Source organism: Capricornis sumatraensis, chromosome 2 (genome assembly GCF_032405125.1).
Source record: "Capricornis sumatraensis isolate serow.1 chromosome 2, serow.2, whole genome shotgun sequence".
In the NCBI taxonomy this organism is placed as follows: Eukaryota; Metazoa; Chordata; class Mammalia; order Artiodactyla; family Bovidae; genus Capricornis; species Capricornis sumatraensis.
Window position 1 is genome coordinate 48020831 of NC_091070.1, and position 23822 is coordinate 48044652.

At 37.7% G+C, this 23822-nt stretch overlaps 1 protein-coding gene across 1 annotated transcript in view; it reads right to left on the reverse strand.

The window, feature by feature from the left end:
* PRTG (protogenin) overlaps nt 1-23822 on the reverse strand; it is a 172291-nt gene that overhangs the window by 33347 nt on the left and 115122 nt on the right. The window contains exons 12-16 of the mRNA XM_068992532.1: nt 14139-14234; nt 13297-13483; nt 12513-12640; nt 7320-7490; nt 345-527 (exon numbers count right to left, since the gene is read on the reverse strand). Of these exons, the coding sequence (XP_068848633.1) occupies nt 345-527; nt 7320-7490; nt 12513-12640; nt 13297-13483; nt 14139-14234 (765 nt within the window). The remainder of the gene's footprint in view (nt 1-344; nt 528-7319; nt 7491-12512; nt 12641-13296; nt 13484-14138; nt 14235-23822) is intronic.

Sequence of the window (23822 nt, forward strand, 5' to 3'; positions counted from 1 at the left end):
CTTAATCCTGCCCAGTTCAGTTGGCATTTCCTCCATTAAAGCTGTCCCTGCCACACCCCGCATCACCACACAGGCACACCTCCCCAGGGAGGAAGAAAAGGGAGCATCTAGTCCTGCGTCCCAGAACTAGGAGATTCCGAGCTAAGTGTGTCTCCACGTGGGAGTGCAGACAGAGCCATGCGGCTTCCCGTCATGTGAGCCTCACAAGCAACAATTCAAGGGGCTGAGCGTGGGCTCAGGGGTGCGGCCAAGGTAGGAGCAGAAATAAAGCACAGGGGAGCTAGAGAAAAGCACGGGTGTTTTCTTTTCCTTAGGAAAATCAGTGATTACGGCAGCATACAGACCTTTGGCATCAGCAGAATCTAAACGCTTGGGCCTCTGATTTGACTCAGGAGTTTCCTTTGGAAGAACTGCCAGCTCCACAGAATTTGAAAAGGGTCCTTCTCCTACCTCATTGGATGCAGATATTTTGACAATATATATATTTCCTGCCACCAGGTTTTCCAGCAGAGCCATGGTTATTGCTCCTATAAATACATCAATTACAAATTAAATAAACTTTATCTTTTATTCACTCTTTGACACATTCATGATCCTTTATTTTTAAAGTATTCTTCTGATTATAAAAGCATCACATTTATTGTGGAACACCTGTAAAATAAAAACACATATAAATAAAGTAACAATCTCCCATTGTTACCATTTTGGTGTATTTGTGTGTGTGTGTATGTATGTACCATACATGTGTAAGTACATATCCACTACACGTATTTTTATATCCTAGAGTTTTCATTTAACACTGTGCCCATATATAATCCTTCTCTGTAATTTTAAGAGTAGCGTATATTTTTGTTTGTAATTTTAAAAGCAGCACTTTTTTTTACTAAAAAATATAAATAAACACATATACATATAATGTTTTACTCTCTACACAGGTATGGATACAAATAGCATTGAAAACATTTTAAAATGGAATATTTCAAACATGGGTAAAGAGAAAATGACACAAAAAACTCAGATTCCACAATTATAATTAGATTTTTTAAATCCAGTGTGAGGGACTTCCTTGGTGGTCCAGTGGTTAAGAATCTGCCTTGCAATGGAGGGGATGTGGGTTCCATCTCTGTTGGGGAACTAAGATCCCCACATGCCACAGAGCAACTGAGCCACCACAACTACTGAAGCCTGTCCGCTCTGGAGACTGAGTTTCACAGCTAGAAGAGTCCAAGCCGTGCAGTGGAAGATGCTGCGTGATGCCACAAAGATCCCACGTGCTGCAACTAATGCGTGGCACAGCCAAAAATATAAACGTCAAACTTAAAAAAAAACCCAATGTGAGGCTTTTTGGTTTTTTCTTTTTTGGCCACACCTGTGGCTTGCTGGATCTTAATTCCATGACTACTGATTGATCCTGGGCCACGGCAGTGAAAGCACTGAGACCTAACCACTGGACTGCCAGGGAAATGGATGAGAGCTGTCTTTTTGTTACCTTTATGAAATGTTTAAACCACTTACAGCAACTGTGATAGATGATTTTGATCTTATTTCTTAAATTAGAAACACAATTATTTCTGAAAGTATGAATATGCTTTTCATCTTCCTCATTATTTTCTCAGATTTCCTGAATATAAACAGGTCAGAAAATGCCAAAGCTATGTAGGAACCTCAGAGGGCTGAAGATCTGGATTAACTAGATTAACCCCAGATTAACTATCAAAATTACCAGTAGCAACATGGCTAGCATCTACTTTTCTCCAGAAGTAGTTATCATTTGAATTTATATATAATATTTGGTATTGAAGGATACCTTCTCTGATGGCATGACTGCCACAGATTCCTACCTGGGCATTCCTGTTTCTTGAGGGGTCTTTCTGCTCTTGTCCTGCCATGGCATTTAAGTATTTTCTTACAAAGGGGCTCTTACCTTAGGAACTAGCCCTAATGTTAAGAAAGCAGATATAAGAGAAATTCAGCCAGGAAGCTATTCCTGCACTGCATTGGTGGGTGGATATTCACAGGGAAACCTAGCTTCCTTATGGTGCTTTCTTCTCATTTTTTGTGACGCAGGGCACCCTTAAAATAGTTTCAAAGAGCTTACAACTGCTGGTAGTCCTCACTCACCACCAGCTCAGAGCTGGCTCCTCCAGTGCACTTGCTACAGTAGTATATTTCATTATGCAAGTGAAGTGCGGGTGATCTTAGAGCTGAGGTCATGATTCAGAGGCTGCCTCTGCAGGTCACATGGAGGGAGGCAGCTGTACAAAGTGGAAATTTGAGGAGCTAAAGGTGGTTTGTTTTCCTGTGCTCTGGTTTCAACTTGGCCTGGAGAGAGTGTGAGCTACTTGAGCACACAACTGTTGAATAAACAAACCAAGCTCTATTTAGAATCAGGAAGAGTCTTTCCACTGTTATGTATTCTTAGCCAGGTGAATTAAAAAGCAACAATGTTTGGGACATGTTACAATTAGCTAGAAGGAAGAAAATTTCAATTTCTTCACAGATAGACATATAAATAAATTGCTTCCAATTTATCATATCATACATTTAATTTTAGAGAGCGCTTGGCAAAACCAATCACTACCTAAAATTAAAATTCACTTAAACATTGCAAGCAGATGAGCTGTGTGTGTATGTGTGTGTGTGTATGTGTGTATGTGTGTACACGTTCCCCTTTCTTCCACAGAAAGTCTTCATTACGAGCACAGTCAAGCCCAAGTACTTAAGTAATCTGATTGTCCCTGTATTCTTTCAGCAAGCAGTCTCAATTCTAGTTGGCATGATTATTTCAATCTCTAGCCTTTTATATGCATCTGAATCTTTAACTCGACTAGGAGCTTCACAAACCAGACAGTGTAACGGGCTCAGTGTTGGATCAATGTTGATCAAATCCTGGCATGTTACCAACTAAGTAATTTGCAACTTGGGACATGTCACTGAAGTATACTTTCCTCATGGGGGCAATAATTCCCACCTCATATAATTACTATAAGGATTAAATAAACTACCATGGACAAGCATGTGACACAAGTGTATATGATCAATGAAAGTAAGTCTTTTTCCTCACCTCTGATATTCCCTCTTTCCTTTCTGGAGAACAGAAAATTTTTTCACATTTGCACAACTGAAGGTGGCTAGCATGATGCTTTGTACATGATAATTCTCAGTAAATACCAATTGAACTTATATTAGAATATGAGCCATTTGTTATTAAAGGAATGTTCATTTAAAATATAAAAGCAAAGGGTAAGATTTTGTGGATGAAGAAAAGCCTCAGAATGCAATCTCATACCTTTCTCTGTCAACACTAAGTGATTTTTTTTCAGTTCCAGAGTCTTAACATCATCTCCATACTGATGACTTCTAAGCTATATCCCTAGTCCATACCTCTCCTACGCACTTAACCCTCCCTACTTACCCAACCTCTCTTACATCTAACAGGCATCTCTAATGTACTATGCTCAAAACTAAACTTGTGATTTCCTTCATCAATTTTGTTTCTCTTTGTTTTACTTACACACCACATCAACCTGTGGCAAACTGAGGAGACCATTCTTTTAAATTACGTTCTAATAGCTTCTTACTATCTTCCTTCTTATTATCACTGTGACCTTGCCTGATGATGCAGGAGACATAAAAGACGTGGGTTCAATCCCTTGGTTGGGAAGATCCCCTGGAGGCAGACATGGCAACCTACTTCAGTATTCTTGCCTGGAGAATCCCATGGAGAGAGGAGCCTGGCAGGCTACAGTCCATAGGGTTGCAAAGAGTCAGACACGACTGAAGCAACTTAGCACGCAAACCCTCACTAACTCTTACATGGACACCTGAGTATTAAATGGTCTCCCAATTTCTACGCTTACCTCTCTAGAGTCAGTTTTTCAGGTGGGCTGTTTGTTAGGATGCTGACAAAGAAATCCTTTCAAAATGTCAACGATATCAATGTCTTCCATCCCTCTTAGAAAAAGTCTATGGTCCAAAAAGTCTGCCTACAAGATCTTCTCTTGGCTACCTCCCCATCTCATTTCCCACTTCCTATGCTTCCCTTCATTCCAGCCTCCCTGGCCTCCTTGTTGTTCCTCTAAAATGTCAAGCACACTTCTATCTCAGGGTCTCTGCACTTCCCCCAGATATCCATATGGCTGTGCTCAGATGCCATTTCTTTCAAAAGAACTTACTCACCAACTCCACTGCTTTGTTCTTTCCGCTACTGTAGCTTTCTTCATAGCACTTATGACACTACCTGAACATATCTGTTTGTTGTCTGACATGCATGCTCCAATAAGAAAGGGACATTGTTCTGTTCATTGTGTTCTGTTCAATGCCTAGAAGAGACCCTGACACATAGCAATCCCTCAATATTTAACAATTCAATAGGTTCTTAATATAAGTAGTCCAATTTATTCAGTAAATATTAAGTTAGATGAACTCATTTATTGAAGGAAAGGAATTCTTCTTAATAGGAAATAGTGCATAACGTTTCTCAAACTTATTTAGTTATGGAACTTTTTTTTGGAAGCAAGGTATCTTTATCATCTTGGGAAACTAATCTATGAAGAAACTGCTGTAGTAGATAGTAGAGAATTATTTCTCACAGTGCCTTGTAGATTTTAAAATAATTGAGTACTTTGTGCTAATCTACCGCATATCAGGAAGGTAAAGGCTATCATTTTTGACCCACTTTAAATTACATGCAAGCATACTTTCACACTGCATTTTTCTAAACCATTTTACCATGTCCCATTTTAGTCACAAATATATCGTCACCAGGAACATTTTTTAAATGTTTGACTAATGAAAAAAACTTGTTCTATTTGGTAATAAATATGTGAATTACACATAAATGTATAAAAACATAATATGTATAAGATAATTAATAGGTATATATGAAAGAGATACTGATATTCTTCCCTTTCCCCCCCTGTATTTTTCTACACTATTACCTTTTCCCAAAGTTGCCATAATTAGGTACTACAGACTACTTTACTTTCTTTTTCTGTAAATGCCATGTTATATTGTTTGCTTTTTGTTTAGAAGCGGGCAACTCAAACTCTTTGTGTTTTTCTCTTTGGAAAAAAAAAAACTCAATTACATTTTACTTATATTGTTTTTTTGTTCACTACAAATTACTACCATTAGCTATGAAAAAGGTTCCCTACATTTAACAAAAAAGGTTTTCACTGATAACGTTTCTTAAAATTGCAGAAGCAGCATCATGGCAAAAATGGATTCTCTCTTCTCCATGCACTATTATATAGTTAGAAGAAGTAAAAACCTCCAATTACAATCCATCGATGGTTACTGGGCCATCAGTGAGGGAAAAATACTCCTTTTTGAGCCTTGTCTGAAACTGACAAATGAATGCAATAAAAAGTACCAAAACGAAATACTGTTTCTTTTCAGGAAGGTACACACAAAAAGGTAAAGAAAGTATGTGCTCATGAGATTAAAATTCTTCTATTAATACTTACAAATAACACTCATTATATCAAGTTAGTCACTTGGACAAATGTTGGGTCAAGAGATCATTTTGGAATTAATTTATGAAAACTGAATTATGTATTTTAAGAATATGGTAGCCAGCTATAGGATGAAGAGTCCTGCACAAATTATGCCTCTATCTCTCCATACCTGTGGGCAGGCTCTACCCACACTAAGATAAGTATGGGCTTGCCTGCCAGTGGGATGTTAGCAAATGTGAATCAGGCAGAGGTCTGACTCTTTGTACGTGGAGCGTCCTACCCCCTCGCTCCCTGATTTTGAAAATCTCTTCATGTTTTTTATGCTACCTGCACTCTGTTGAAACTCTGAGATGGCTAGAACCTCATGAGTGACCAGAGACCAACACAAGAACTCCCCAGCTGATCCCAGGCTAAACTGCTGACTCCCAGAGTGTGAGAAAATCAAATGGCTGAATTTTAGAGTGGTGTGCTATTTAGCAATAGATAATGGATAAAATACAAAACTGTATTGCTAGCAGGTACTTATTACTTTTCAGGCTGTTCAGTAACTAGGAAATCACTACTTATTGGGGCACGTGCTTAGTGAAAAATATGAATATACAACTACTAGCTACAGTTACTATTTATATGTTTTATAGTTACAAAAAGTGTTATATATTAATTAATCCACATAAGTGATCTTAAAGCATATTCTCTTAATCGGGTAAATATTCCCCTTAAAAGGTAAAATGTATGTGGAAGTACTTGGCACTGTAAAGTGTTAGATGGCCAACAAATTTCCTTCTCAAAATCCTTCTTAAGCTTTTAATTGCTTGGAAAACTGTTCTTTTCCTAGCATGCATATCTGAATTAAGAAAATATCAAAATCAACTATGAGTGAGTGAAAGTCGCGCAGTTGTGTCCAACTCTTTGCAACTCCATGGATACACAGTCCATGGGATTCTCCAGGCCAGGATACTGGAGTGGGTAGCTGTTCCCTTCTCCAAGGGATCTTCCCAAGTCTCCCACATTACAAGCAGATTCTTTACCAGCTGAGCTGTATTTTAATTTTTAAAAATTTAAGTATCAAAATAATGAAACTATAATATTTATGTGATGATCCATCCAAAAACTTGTGGGACTTGTCCAAATGAAAAATCTAAAAAGGACATACTATAACAGCATGAAATAAGAATATTGACTTCTAGAATTCATTTTTTTCTCAGGCAAAATACAGTTGGTATTAAAAAATTTAAATTCAATGTTCCTAAGCCTTAATCGACTTTTCCCTGTACTTAAGTAGACACTGATATTCATATGGGTCAATTTATTTGCATATGGACCATTTTAATAGTTGTACAAAGGTCTTCTCCATTAAACAAGGTCTTCTACCATTGTTTGTTACTCTAATGCAAGACACACAACCCCAGGAAATACAGTAGTTATCTGTAACAATTCCTTCTTTCTTACCTTCTCTCTCCCTCTTTAGCTACCAAGTCCTGTTAATCTTACCTCCTCAGTGTCTTTCAACCTCTCTCTCCTTTCCATCTCAATCCTCACCACCTAGTCAAGGCTTCTCTCTTTCCTGGACCAAAACAGTCATTTTCTAGTCTGCTTGCATTACTCTTACCCCTACTTCTCCTCTACCAAACCTCTTCTATTCACAATACTCAGAGTGAGCTTCCTGAAGCATGAATTATGCTCATGCTTAAAGTATGTCGATGGCTTCCCAATGTCCCTGTATTAAAACCAAAATCCTTAGTCATTTGTTACTTCATAAATATAAATTCAAAATGAACTCGAGATCCCTCTTTCCCTTTGTTTCCTCATCATTAATAGTCTTACTTCTTGTGCCCTTTGGTAAATTCTGGTCATACTTACCTTCTCGATGGAGGACCTGCCACTCCCCTGCAATCCAGGCCTTCCTGGATGCGTACAATATAGTATAGCGCGTCACAACTGTCTCTGGCCCATCAGGAGGTCTCCATGAAACCAGAGCAGTGTCGTCCTCTATCAACGTCACTTTCACTCCAACTGGTGGGCCTGCTGGTGCTGTGTGCACATGCAAAAAATATTGTATTATTAGGAGAGAATGGTCACTAAGTTATTCAAATACCTGGACAGGTACAGATGAGAGTTAGAAACACTAGCAGCTGCTATAGCAACTGCTATAAATGGTCTGTCAGCTTGCACAGACCATTAGTGATATACCAAAATATGTTTCTCTTCTTTACCACAAGCCTAATCTTATTTTTATTATGTTTAAATCATTAAAAAGAATATAAGGAGATGGTAGATTCCTAGATAAAGAACTGCTGAGTCAAAAGTTGTCAGCATTTTTAGGACTCTTCATACTATTTTGCCACACTGACAACTAGAAAGGTTTACAGTTCCACCACTTACCACATAACTCATCCTTTTAGGTACTGAATCTAAACTACACCTACTACTAAAATGCATATAATGTATACTTAACCTGATCTAGGAAGCCACTCAAGAAAATACTTTTGAGACTGAAATATTCAGTTATTCTCCAAATGCTGTGAATCAGTGAGTTTATAGAACAGACTTTAGACTAACACCTTATATCTAAAAAAGGTAGGGAAGTCTTGGGATTTCAGCTGATCCCATGTTCACTATGAGCTAAAGGTGTGAAGAGCTGGATTTGAACACCATGTCATATATGGAATATTGTCAAAACCATAGCAAAACAGCCCAATGCTCACCTAAATAAATATCCATTGTTTTCTCTAAACATCATTAAAAAAAAGAGCTGCAATGGTTCTTAGAAATCATCTATACATTCACCCTCATTCTAGAGAAAAGGAAAAGCATGGAGAGATACACCGTGTTCTTCAATTGGAAGAATCAATATTGTGAAAATGATAATAGTACCAAAAGCAATCTACAGAGTCAATATAATCCAAATTAAATTACCAATGGCATTTCTCAAAGAATTAGAACAAAAATTTTTACAATTTGTATGGAAACAAAAGATTCCAAACAGCCAAAGCAATCTTGAGAAAGAATAACAGAACTGGAGGAATCAGGCTCCCTGACTTCAGACTATGCCACAAAGCTACAGTAATCAAGACAGTATGGTACTGGCACAAAGATAGAAATACAGATCAGTGGAACAAGATAGAAAACCTGGAAATAAATCCATGCACCAATGGTCAATTAATTTATGACAAAGGAGGCAAGACTGCAAATTCTTGGAAAGATAGTCTCTTCAATGAATGGTGCTGGGAAAACTGGACAGCTACATGTAAAAAATGAATTAGATAATTCTTTAACACCATACACAAACATACGCTCAAAATTAATTAAAGACAGAAATGTGAGACCAGACGCTGTTAAACTCTTAGAGGAAAACATCGGCAGAACAGTCTCTGACATAAATCACAGCAGTATGTTTTTCAATCTGTCTCCCAGAATAATGGAAATAAATACAAAAATAAACAAATGGGACCTACTTAAAAGTTTTTGCATAGCAAAGGAAACAATAAATAAACCAAAACACAGCCCACAGACTGGGAGAAAATATTTGCAAATAATGTGACTGACAAGGGATTAGTTTCCAAAGTTTATAAACATCTCATGATACTTAACATCATCAAAACAAACAAACCAATTAATGAATAGGCAAAAGACTTAAATAAACATCTCTCCAAAAAAGACATACAGGTGGCCAAGAGGCACATGAAAAGGTGTTCAACAGTGCTAATTATTATAGAAATGCAAATCGAAACTACAATGAGATACCATCTCACACCAGTCAGAATGGCTATTATCAAAAAATCCACAGACAATAAATGCTGGAGAGGATATGGAGAGAAGGGAACATTCCTACACTGTTGTTGGGAATGTAAATTGGTACAGCCACTATGTAGAACAGTATGGAGGTTCCTTAAAAAACTAGAAACAGAGCTAGCATATGACCCTGCAATCCCACTACTGGGCATATGCCCAGAGGAAAACATGATCTGAAAGGATACATGCACCCCAATGTTCACTGCAGGACTGTTCACAATAGTCACGACATGGAAGCAACCTAAATGTGCATTGACAGAGGAATGGATAAAGAAGATGTGGTGCGTGGAAGATTACTCAGCCATTAAAAAGAATGAAATAATGCCATCTGCAGCAACATGGATGGACCTCGAGATTGTCATACAGAGTGAAGTCAGTCAGACAGAGAAAGGGAAATATCGTATGATACCCCTTACATGTGGAATCTAAAAAGAAATTATACAAATGAACTTACTTACAGAACAGAAAGAGATTCACAGGGTTAGAGAATGAACTTGTGGTTGCTGCGGGGGAAGGATGGGAAAATTAGGGAGTTGGGTTATTTACACTGCTATAGTTAAAATGGATAACCAACAAGGACCTACTATATAGCACATGGAACTCTGTTCAATGTTATGTGGCAGCCTAGATGGGAGGGGAGTTTGGAGGGGAATGGATATATGTATATGTGTGGTTGAACCCCTTTGCTCTTTACCTGGAACTATCACAACATTGTTTGCTAATCAGCTATACCCCAATACAAACTAAAAAGTTAAAATTTTTGAAAAAGAGTATGGTACTAGCACAAAAACAGAAATATAGATCAATGGTACAGGATAGAAAGTCGAGAGATAAACCCATGCACCTATGGTTACCTAGTCTATGACAAAGGAGGCAAGTATGTAAAAGAAAAGAGAAAAGGCAGTCTCTTCAATAAGTGGTGCTGGGAAAACTGAACAGGTACTACATGTAAAAGAATGAAATTAGAACACTCCCTAACACCATACACGAAATTCAAAATGGACTAAAGACCTAAATGTATGGCCAGACACTATAAAACTCTTAAGAGAAATCATAGACAGGGACTTCCCTGGTGGTTCAGTGTCTAAGACTCTATGCTCCCAACGCAGGGGGCCTGGGTTCAATCCCCAGTGGGGTAAACTGGATTCCGCATGCCACAACTAAGACCCCAGCACAGCCAAATAAATAAATAAAAATAATATTAAGAAAACAAGGGCAGAACACTGACATAAATCACAGCAAGATCTCTTTTGACCCAGTTCTTAGAGTAACAAAAATAAATAAACGGGACCTAATTAAACTTAAAAGCTTTTCCACAACAAAGGAAATCATAAGATGAAAAGATAACTGAGAATGAGAGAAAATACTTGCTAATGTAGGAACTGACAAGAGATTAATCTCCAAAATATATAAACAGCTTATGCAACTCAATATCAAAACAGACAACCCAATCAAAAAATGAGCAAAGACCTAAACAGACGTTTCTCCAAAGAAGATATACAGATGGCCAGCAAATACATGAAAAGATGCTCCACATTACCGGTTATTAGAGAAATGCAAGTCAGAACTGCACTGAGGTATCACTTTACACCAGTCAGAAGGGCCATGATCAAAAACCTACAAGCAATAAATGCTGGAGAGGGTTTGGAGAAAAGGGAACCCTCTTACACTGTTGGTGGTAAATGTGAATGATACAGCCACTATGGAGAACAGTATGGAGGTTCCTTAAAAAAACTAAGAACAGAACTACTATATAACCCAGTAATCTCACCTTTGGGCTTATACTCAGAGAAAATCATAATTCAAAAAAATACATGCACCCCAATGTTCACTGTAACACTACTTACATAGCCAGGACATGGAAGCAGTCTAAATGTCCATGACAGAAGAATGGTACATATATACAATGTGGTTCATATATACAATGGAATATTACTCAGAGATAAAGAGGAATGAAATTGTGCCATTTGCAGAGAGGTGGATGGACCTAAAGACTGTCATACAGTGTGAAGTAAATCAGAAAAACAAATATCATATAACATTGCTTATATGTGAAATCTAGAGAAAGAATACAGATAAACTTGTTTGCAAAGCAGAAATAAAGACAAAGATGTAGAGAACAAATGTATAGATACCAAGCAGCAAGAGCGGGTAGGATGAACTGGGAGACTGGGACTGACATACATATACCAACTATGTATAAAATAGATAACTAATAAGATTCTACTGTGTAGCACAGGGAACTCTACTCAATGCTCTGTGGCGACCTAAATGGGAAGAAAATCCAAAGAAGAGGGGATATATGTATATGTAGAGCCGGTTTATTTTGCTGTTTAATAGGAACTAACACAACATTGTAAAGCAACCATATCCCAATAAAAGTTACTTTTTTTAAAAAAAGAAATGCTGGGACTTCCTTGGTGGTCCAGTGGTTAAGAATCCACTTTGCAATGCAGGAGATGTGGGTCAGATTCCTGGTCAGGGAACTAAGATTCCACATGCAGCAGAGCAACTAAGCCCATATGCCACAACTAGACAGCCTGTGAGTTCTGCAGCCCACACCACAGCTAGAGAGCCCATGCACTGGCACGAAAGAGCCTGCATGCTGCAACTAAGACTCAATGCAGCCAAATAAATAAACACTAATTAAAAAATTTTTTTTTTCAGAAAAAGGAAATGCAGGTTTAGAGACATGAAATATGTTAGCAAGTGCTATAGATAAGTTACAGAATTGGTGCTCAATCAGGTATCATGTATACTGTACCTCGCACAGCATCAAGCTACTACTCACATTAGGTTCTAATGTGGCCTCCTAATATCATTCAATTGAAGAAGCAAATGGCAACCCACTTCAATATTCTTGCCTGGGAAATCCCATGGACAGAGGAGCCTGGCAGGCTACAGTCCATGGGTTCACAAGAGTTGGACATGACTTAGCAACTAAACAACATCATTAAATACATTATTTACTTACTTCCATTTTAAATTGCCTGGGTGCAGCCTTATACAGTATACTTCTTCTTAGAAAATGTAGCACCCCCCTAAAATGACCCTAAGTTTAAATTCACTTGCTTGTGCAACACATTGAGAGGAAAAATGTTTTTACTATAATAAAGGAAAAGAAACTTCAAAAGTTAAGAAGCAACACAAATATATACAGGTAGACTGGTAGGTGCCAACCAGGGTAGACTCTTCTTCAAAGTGAGACACACACACACATCAAATATGTAGGTAAAACCCACAAGGAGTTGCTTTCTTTACCTTCCGGAAGTGTAGAGTGGTAGACAACAGGGCTCCAGGGACTGGAAAGTTGATCCACATGCAGTCGAACAGCAAATTCATATTTGGTGTTTGGTTCTAGACCTTGAACCAACATGTGAGTTTCTGATCTATAATAAGTAGTAATAAAATTGTTAGTATGTTGTTTCTAAAAGATTGTATTTCCAATCAATATAGGTTATTGTTATTATTTATTACCTCTTCATTTTCTTTAAAACAAATTAGGAATCTAATTTGGCTATTAAAATGCTATATTTGATATTATAGAAATAAGCCTAAAAGCGGCCTCTCCAAGAGGAAACTAGGAAATTAAAGAGTATAAATGTGTCCCAAATCAAAGGGATTTCCTCTGAAATATTGGAAGTCAAATCATCCCTTTAAAGCATTTTATGTATGGCCTTCTAACTATAACCTAGCAAACAGAATAACTAGGTTTATTTTTTGATGTAATCTGAAAATTGTCTTGTTTCTTTCCTTAAAAATGCTAAGTTTAGCTGACTGAAGGTCATTAATATTGATAGTTTCTTGTCTCATTTTGCTGTGTGAGTCTAGGGAAACAAAAAAAATCATTTTTGAAAATTCAATTTCGAAAAATGTGGTTCTCAGCATTGAATATGTAAAGATGAAATCTCCCACCACTGTATACATAAAATAGGTCCTGGGACAAACGCTTACAGCTGAAGCTCATGCTGGCCCAAGATGGTAAAGAAGGAATTGTGAGTGGGGAGGAGAGCAAAGAAAACAACCATTAACAGAAGTTACATACGTTTGAAGGTACAGAACCAAAGAAGCATTCTGCAGGCCAACGGGGTTACAGCGGATGGTGTAGTTAATCATCTGTGCAGTGGTGAATGCAGGCCTCCTCCAATGCAGAAAGATGGAAGATGAGGTGTTAGCCTTCGCATAGAGATGGTGGGGGGGTGGTGGAGGAGGAACCATGCGATCACGAACAGCTATTGAAAAAGACAATGTTACTTTGCCACATGGTGTAATATTTAATACAGAAAGTTGTAAAATGGTAAAATCGTAACACCCCACCCTTAAGGTCTTTATTCCATCAAAGGTTCACAGTGGTCTAGACATACATCGTTTAAACCTGAGCGACTCTTCCATGAGTTAGATCAGAAATCAAATATTATCAATACTTAAAAAGCAAAACAGAAGCACAGAGGAGTCAGGCTACCAGCCAAAAATATTCAGAAAGCCAGCAGTAGACTTAAAAACTAGACTGACATCCTCTTTAGTAGCAATAAAACCAAACAGCTTTCAGTAGCAATAAAACTGAACAGCAACTGGAAAGAAACAGTCTCAAGGTTAAAGGAGATAAAAGAAAATATATGTAGGTATTCAGGGTTATTTTCCCAGTTTAATTTCTAATGATCTCTTGCATGCAAAACTAAAACAGGTTCTTATGACTAAAGAAGTCTCAAATAGTTACTGAGTATGTACTTGGTTCAAAATACTATGTTGAATATCCTGGAAGATAGAAAAGTAATAAAACCATCAAGGTATCCAAGTAGTAAAGAGACTTAAATTTAAAGAAAGAAGACGAGAAAAAAAGAGTATGAGTCTTACATAGTGAAACAAGCTACTGTAGCTCCTACTTACACACGCATCCTGGTGTACTAACTGTCTGATCCGCCTGGTAGCCATCTTCTATGTTGTTGTAAGCCAGCAGTCTCACATGATACTTCCTTCTTGGGTCTATGAAGAAACCAACAGGTAATAATTAGATCCAGCTTTCTAGATGGGAACAAGGGTGCTATAGATTTTCTAGATTTTGGTTTTAAAATCTTGTGAGTTAAAGCTCTAAGTAAAATGAAAATTTTCTCTCTCCTTGTCCTACACAATGACTCAGCAATTCACCTTTGCTATTGTGACTAGACAATCACAATAATACCAATTAATAAAATTTTACTTTATTTAACCTTACTTCAAACGAAAACATTACCACCACTGTTTTCTCCCTTCCTCAACTGACCAGACATAGATTGTTGATTTTAAAAGCCTTGGGCTGACTGATGGATTACTTACAAGTGGGGTAGTTAACTTAAAAGCATGGAAATCAAACTGAGATTGTTTTCCCCCTAAGAATTACAGCTGTCATTCTTTAGTACCTTTGAAAATGTTTATATCCATGTGTTAACTTTATTTCATCCTATGCCCTTTCCTCACACTCACATTTCAGTTGAGAGCTATATTTATCAAGAAAGATGAGTTGGAGCTCCCTCTACTGGAGATCACTAACTATACAGAAACTAAAAGTCTACTCCATACAATATTAAAACAAAAATTTTTTTCAGGTTTTTGAGGAATTAAGTGGTTACAAATTTTAAAAAATATACTTTAGGATATATTTATGAAGCTTAATGATATAAATACATTTAAATGTTAGTGTTTATGATAACGCCTATAGAATAATACTTGCTTAAGGCAAAAATAAATATTATTCAGAAACAATGTAATTCTTTCTTCCCCCATCTTCATTGAGGTATAATTGTTTAATATACAAATAAAACTTGTATATTATATATATTTAAAGTATATAACCTTGATGTTTGATATGGGTATACATTGTGAAATGATCACTATAATCAAGTGAATTAACAGACAGACCCATTACTTCACTATTTAACCATGTGTGTGTATGTATATATGTGGTAAAAACATTTAAGGTTTATACTCTCAGTAAATTTCAAGTATACAATACATCACTGAGAACTATAATCACCATGCTGTCCATCAGACCTCCAGAACTTACTCATCCTCCATAACTGAAACTCTAGCCATCTCCCCACTTCCCCCACCTGTGGTAACCACCGTTCCACTTTCTGCTTCTGCAAGTTTCGTTCCACTTTCTGCTTCTTCGAGTTTAAGTATTTTAGATTCCATATATAAATGAGGTCATGTCATATTTGTCTTTCTGGCTTATTTCATTTAGCATAATGTCCTCTATTTCATCCAAGTCATGAAAATGGTAAGATCTCTTTCTTTATAAAAGCTGAATAACATTCCATTGTGTGTGTGTGTGTGTGTGTGTGTGTGTGTGTGTGCGCGTGCGTGTGTGTATGCCCCATTTTCTTTTTCTATTTACCTGCTAACAGGCATTCAGGTTGTTTTCACAGCTTGTCTACTGTGACTAATGCTGCAAAGAACATGAGGATGTAGATAACTCTTTGAGGTACTGATTTCATTTCCTTTTGATATATACCCAGAAGAGGGACTGCTGGGTCACATGGGAAGTCTATTTCTAATGTATTTCTACATTATAATTCTCTAAATAATAATACCTATAAATAAATCCACGGGGATTTCACAAAGGAAAACAATCATCCTTAGTAGATGCATCAAATGCAAAAAAAACCTTAGAATAATATAATAAAAATAATTATATACTGAATTCAAACATTTAAAATCCAAAAACAAGATGTGAAGTTTACTAAATTTTCCAATGTAATTTAAGACTCTGTATAAATATTTTTGAAATGGATGCATTGTAATATTTAATATTAAATGCATTAAAAGGATATCCTAAAATATAAAATGTTTATTTCTGTTCTGACAAAATTACACAAGAAAAATTTATACAACTTAGAACATTTCTGTACTTTCTAGATAGAAAGGTAAGAAGACTAACAACATTTCACCATCCTATAGAAAATATCTTTTAAACAAAACACTGTAAGACACATGTTATTCCCATTTTATAAACCATCATACAAAAGTGTTAAGTAGCATGTCCAATGTCACACAAAGCTGAACCAAGAACTTGTGGATATTTTTATGACAAAAATACAGGGCATTTAAATGTACACAAATACAGGTGCCTTTGTCACAGTAAGTATGTCTTCAGATAATGCATTTTAAAACAGAAATTTTCAAATTTTATAAGATAATTATCAGAAAACATAAACACATTTGAGTTTCATCACTGAAATGATCTCTAATATTCAGCACTGAAATTCTTAGATTCAAAAGGCTTCTGTTCAGATCAGTGGCTACTTATTTTGAATCTGTTTTCTTCTTTCTTTCTTCCTATTGCTGTATTCATTAGTCAACTGAATCCAGAGCTCCGCATTACAAATTCTCCCTGTGAATGGGTACAAATGCAACTCAATCGACTCTCTGCAGAAGTTCTTCAAACATATTGCTTTATCCTCTCTATTCAATCAGAAGAGTACCTTTAGGACAGCCTCCTGAGTGTGATGTGTTATGCCAGGAGTTACGAGACATAGAAAAGGAAGGATGAATCAGCATTTGACGAACGCAGCTCATGTTCTCCCGGAACCAGACACAGATACAGCTAACTCTCCTAGAAGACTGATTTTTGTGGAAGGTTATGAGTAGAGGTAGAGAGATTAAGCTTTTTCCACTGTGCAAACAGTCGACCAACACTTCATAACACCTCTCCGGAATGGTTACTTATTTTTAGCCCTAAAATTGATCCTTCATTTTCCTCTTTTAAAAAGGTGAGCTGCTTACCCCAAGTTTTAAACCCAGAATTAACCTTTTTTGTTGTTGCTGATCAGACAGAAGCAGCTTAAATTTCCTAGCAAGATGAGAGAACACAGTTGGTTCCTCAACATGCCCCATACCTGGCTGTTACCCACTCAGCACAGACACCAGCAAGCCCTACACCAGGAGAGGCAGCTCTTCTGAGGCCCTCTGGAAACCATCCACGTGGCCAGAGCAACCATCTCCACCGCTGGGCTCCTTCCCCTTCAAGTCCATGTGAGGTCAGGTAAAGGTAAACCACAGACAGGCAAATAAGTATTCAATACACTGAGTAAACGAAATTCCTTTCTATCCACATAAAAAAGATAAAACATGAACCAGGATAATTTTGGAAATTATTTTAGTAGAAAAAAATTTTTTCAGATATACTGTGTGTGTCAGTCATTCAGTTGTGCCCAACTCTCTGCAATCCCATGGACTGTAGCTCACCAGACTCCTCTGTCCATGGAATTCTCCAGGCAAGAATACCAGAGTCAGTTGCCATTCCCTTTTCCAGGGGGAATTCCCAACCCAGGGACTGAACCCAGGTTTCCCTGCATTGCTGGCTGATTCTTTACTGTCTGAGCCACTAGGACATACTAGGTAGGAAAAATAATGTAAAGGAAAGGGAAAATTCATTCACATTTGTTCACATGTGATCTATTCTTCATGCTCTATGAAGAATCTTACTTTGAAAAATAAAATGTTCCAGGCTGGGGACCAAGCTGAGCTGTGGGCCACTTGCATTTGCCATGTATTCCTCTCTCTTAGGCTGTAAAAATATGACTCCAATTTTAAAATCTAGTCACTGTATTATTTTGGTTTGTGAATCCAGAGACCCCAGGAAAAACCTGGCTCATTCTTGTTTGTCAATTTGCTAGAAATTTCATTTCATCTACTTTTGTAAATTTAAGAGGGGACCCAAGGACCAGAAGACCTCAAATAACATTAAGATGAGCACTGTTGGTGTTTAGCCATTAAGTCATGTCCGACTCTTTGCAACTCCATCTATAGCCCACCAGGCTCCTCTGTTCATGGATTTCCCAGGCAAGAATACTGGAGTGGGTTGCCATTTCCTTCTCCAAGGGATCTTCCCAACCCAGGGATTGAATCCACGTCTCCTGCTTGGCAGGCAAATTCTTTATCATTAAACACCAGGGAAGCCCATAAGATGACCATAACCAGGCAACAAGTTACCAGCTAAGAAAGAAAACAGAGAACAGTTGCACAATTAACAAAATTAAAGATACGGAATAAATAAATAAAGTTTAGGACCAACATGTTAAGTACAGTTAAATGCACACATAATGAACTTCAGCAAAGCAGCACAAGTCGTAAAACTCTGCAGTTCCGCAAAGACCCTGTGATGATACAAAAGGGACAAAGCAGAGACTCAGATCAATGTGAAATGCCCCAGGGAGCGAGTTTCCAGGGCCTGTTAGAGGCTTCTTGAGTCAAGCACTGCCACGTATGTGGTGCTTGGTTACACAAGACTCAGCAGACTTAAACTCTGTGGTTTCAGGGCAAACCAGCAGAGTCAGGAAGAGCAGCCACAAAGAACAGCGCAGGCCTCCTCAAAACCCAGTGAGGAGAGAGCTGGTCCCAGTTCCTTCAAAACTCAATACCAGGGGCATAGAAATCACTCCTCAACAGGGCTAATTTCTTAATTGATCCCAGTGGTGATAGGTAGCATATGGATTTATGGTTAAACTTGTCTAAAGCTTTAGCAATATATAAAGATGAAGGGTCAGGAAAGGAAGCCCAAATTAATTTAACACATATCTGACTGAACATTTTGATATGTAACTCTGGAGTGTGAGTTTAAGTTAATGTGCTCAAGATTTCAGCCAAATTAAACTGTCTTTATTAGGGAGTCAACCTGTGGCCAAAATTGAAGCTCTCCTTCCTAAAACACGACTACGGTTCTACCTTTTATTTTTTCTCCACTGGCCAAAGACCCATCTCTCTTTCTTCCCTTTGTTTCATTCTATCAGTTCTACATGAGTTTCACATAAGGGACAATCAGAACCAGGAGTCTAGCTGGCCAAGAAAGAGTTCACAGGTATCAAATATACATTTATCAAGTGTCTACTAAAAGTCAGGCACTTTACAGAAGACTCAAGGATTAGAAAACTCTTAATTTCAACCTGCCAACAGGAATAGACTATGAAATGAATATGTGTACTGTTTATGTGTAACATAACCTTGTAATAATGTGTAACCTTGAATAAGTTTCTTAGTTTTCTAAGCTTTAATTTCATTTGGAAAATAGGGATATAATCATTTATAGGAATTTTGACAGTATTAACTGAAATCATGCCTATTAAGGGCTTTATACAGTTCCTATAATTAGTAAACACAACATTACTGCTGTTATTATGTGAGTAAAGTTGCCTGGGATAACAGAAAAGGCACTACCAAACACAGGGTGCACTTAAATTTGGGAATCATCTTGCTGAAGGCAAATGAATATGAAGGCTATTCATTCATACAAGCAAGGTTCAGAATCCAGAATACCAGCACATCAACAATTAGCAGACAATGAAGCTGAGCTCTAACTACCTTCTGTCCTCATTAACATTCCCAGGTTCGCAGAGCTGGCAAAAGCTCTCAAATGTGTATCAGAGTTGTACACATACTGAAGGAGCTGTGTTTCGTGTTTATGGCCACTAAGAATGCTTGCTGTTCTGGCAACCACGTCACATGGTGTACAGTCCTCTTAGTGTCAAATCCACCTTCACCTATGTCTTCCATATTAATTGAATACATTATCATCTGCTAACAAACAAACAACCTGATGAAGATAAATGCTTAGGAAAGCAACTTAATAGATTTCTTCCCTAATGGAAGAACAGTAGATTGTTTCATATAAATGAAGTATGGGAAAATCTGAGGACTAGCATTAGATACATCAAGCAGATGGATATAACAAATTGATTTATTGTTAATTATATCCAGTTTTAACAGTTAGGTGTTTATTACCTTTCAGTGACAACAACTTGGAGCAAAAGAAAAAACGAAGATCAGTACAATGAGACTCCTTGTAATGCCCAGGTCTTTTAAAAATGCACAAACATTAAAACAGAACCTGCTTTAGTTCTGATTTAACAACCATCCATTAATAATTGTATCTTGACACAAAATCTTAAGTAACCTACTAAAAGTGTTGGTATAATATTACCATTTTTCACTGCAACAGGTTTTCAAAGACCAGAAAACAACAACAAAAAACCCCTGCCTTCTTCCAGGGTTTTACTTAAATAACTTGCATTTCTCTTCTCTATCACTAGATGGCATCTGTGTGCCTGTAAGGAGAAGGATGACTATTAAGGTGGGAGATATTCTGATACCCACTGAGACATGAAAGAGCAACTCAAGTGCCGGAAATGCGCAACTGCTTTGACTGTGCATGCTAAATTGCTCAATCGTGTCCGACTCTTTGCGACCCCATAGACTGTACCCTGCCAGACTCCTGTGTCCATGCGATTATCCCAGCAAGAATACTGGAGTGGGTTGCCATTTCCTCCTCCAGAGTGACTGCTTTAGTTTCACCATATTATAAAGACTTGATGAAATGCAAAGCTGTAGAAAGGAGAAAGGGCTGCCCTGGATCAGTTTTTGTCATACTCAGAAGTATTTCACGTGAACGTTAAAAACCTGTGAATGAGATGCTGCTTTTGTCACTTGTCCTCTACAGGACAAACAGAAGACAACTTATCTAATGGCTCAGCACTGCTAGGAAGCCAAGAGATGGCTTAGCAAAAGGGTTAAGGGCTGAGATGTCAGACCCAGACAGCTTGGATTCCAATTTACCTTGGTCATTACTGTGTAACTTGGAAAGTTTATTTTCTCTCTTTACCTTTGCTAAAGTAATCTATACAATGGATGTGATGATGATAAAACATCTTTCTCTTGAGGTGGTGGGAGGAGGACAGAAACTGATTCACTTCAAGTAGTGACAGTGTATAATAACATCAACAATAATAATAAACTACAAATAAAAATGATATACAGATAAAAATACCTATAGTAATAAACTAATTAGAAACAACAGCAGTGACTATTCACTGGAAGGACTAACACTGAAGCTGAAGCTCCGACACTTTGGCCTGAAGCAAAGAGCTGACTCACTGTAAAAGACCCTGATGTTGGAAAAGACTGAGGGCAGGAGGAGAAGGGTGGAACAGAAAGATGAGATGGTTGGATGGCATCACCAACTCAATGGACATGAAGCTGAGCCAACTCCAGGAGATAGTGAAGGACAGGGAGTCCTGTCATGCTCTAGTCCATGGGGTTGCAAAGAGTCGGACACAACTTAGTGACTGAATGACAACAATGAGAAGCATCTTATGACCCCTAATCCCTCTTCCCTCTCATGTAGAAGGGCAGAATGGTATAATGGTGAAAAGACAGACCCTAGGAGCAGGTAAGACTACTTGGGTTCCAACTGAGTTTCCTCTTCTATAAAATGAGGATTAAATGAGTTTATATACACAAAATGCTTTTGAAAATGTCTGGCACTGAGTAGGTGCTTTTTAGTTCTAAATAAATAAATGTAGAGGAGGGGGCTGGTTTGAGAATCGGGGGATTTGGATTTTAATCTTGGATTTAGTAGCTGTGTGGCTGCAAAGGTAGTCTCCTGGAATTCAGTTTCCTTGTCTTTAAGATTAGGAAACTGAAATATTTCAGTTGCTCTCAAATTTGTTTAGGTAATAGTGTACTAGGGGAGCTAAGACAAAGATACAAATAAGCACCATGCAAGATAGGAGTAACTGCTGCAAAGAGATTTGTTGGAAGTCTAAAGGAATTAAAAAAGAGGGAAAGCTTACTAGCAGTTTGGGGCATGGAGAGGATACCACAGAAGGGCAACTGAGCAGAATCTGACCTTTTAGTAGGCATGGGGAAAAAAGAGATGGAGGAAATAGAAATAGTATAGACAAAGGTTTGGGGACAGGAACACAAGGATCAGGGATGAGCAGTGAAGAAGTACTCAGTATAGGGTGCATGAGTGAGTGTTACAAAGAAAAGTTGGGCTGGGGGTGAGATCTCAGAGGGCTTTGAGAGCCAGGCTAGACACTGCAGATTTTATTACATAAACTTGGGAAATAGCTGACTAAATGGGACTGTTGAGAGTAAGGATGAATGAGGAGTAAGAAAGTTCCTGAGTTTCCAGCCTGGGTTGACCGACAGAAATAGAAGAGGATATGCTTGGTGGAGCCAGTGACATGCCAAATCCGAGATGCCAGAGAAGCGCTGGAGTGGAGCTGACCAGCAGGTGACTGGAAGTGTGGACTGGAGCCAGCAGTTAGGATGAAGGAGCACATTCAGCAGTCATTCACACAGAAGAAGGGGTGTTACAGGACAGAAAAGGCAGCAAGGACTAGAGACTGAGGGCAGGAAGGGACGTGGACCTGAAGACTCATGAGGAGAACCAGGAAAGTAAAATACCATGGAAACCAAGAGAAGGTTGGTTGACAATATCCAAAGCTGCAGAGACAGCATCAAGGGTAAGAATGACATTTGGTTATCTAGGTCCTTTAACAAAATAAATTCATCAGAAAGGGGTGAGGTTAGAGGTAGCAGGAAACATGGAGTTAAGGAGCAAGGAAGTGGTGGGACATCTGAGGCAGAGTTATGAAGGGAATGAAAATGCATTTTATTATGATGTGTAACAAAATGTTAATAGTGGTATCTGGCTCTATATGGCAAAATTTTAATTACTTTGCTTCCTGTAACCGTTCTACAATAAATATGAACTGCTGTAATAATAATATTAAAGAACTGTTGGGAAAATGTATTACCTTTTATATGCCAACAAACTACTATATGTTTATTTGCATTTATCTTAAATAATCCTTACAACAACCCTATAAAATAAGAATTATTACTTTTATTTTATAAATATACTTCTTTATAAGTAAACTGACTTCCCTCAAAAAATTAACCCAGAGGATGTGATGGGTGGGAGGTGAAGGGGGGGGGGGGTTCAGGATGGGGAACACATGTACAGCCATAGCAGATTCATGTCAATGTATGGCAAAACCAATACAATATTGTAAAGTAAAATAAATAAATGAAACTGGAAAAAGATTAACCATTTTTTTCTATATAAAATACCCTCCAATCTATTTCAAACCTCTTTGATTCTTTAGTATGCTAAAAATAAGCTGGGCTTACTATAAGTTCACTTAGTATATCTTCTACAACATAGAGCAGTTGGGCTTTTTAAAACTTGCTTTTTTTGTCCTTCAGCTTCAATACTGTGCTTATGGAATATGTGATAAAATCAGGGGTCCATGGTTTCATAATCACGGATGTTTAAGAAATCAGACAGCAAAATGTGAGAACAAGTTTAAAATTAAGAGAACACATTCTAAAGAATGTCATCCTCTCTACTGAGTGGCTTTATGACTTCAATCCTTTTTCTGGCTTGATTCCGGGTTTAGGTTATCTCTAAAGTAGGCTCTGAATGGGGGTGATATTAATATACATTCAAAGTAATCAAATACAAAATTAGAAAAACAAAAAACAAATAATCATACATTTAACCAGTAAGGAATAAAATTTACTTTGAAGAGGAAACATTTAAAGAGTTTCAGTTCTTCTGGATTTTGATCACTATTCTACCAGTGGGGCTTCCCAGACGGTGCCAGTGATAAAGAACCTGCCTGCCAATGCAGGGGACGTAAGAGACACAGGTTCGAAGGTAAAAACTAGAAGGCTCGCTTTGTAGAAAGGTCTTACAACCAACACTTTCCCCCAAATGCTATAAAGACCAAGTGCTCTCTGACTGGTGAT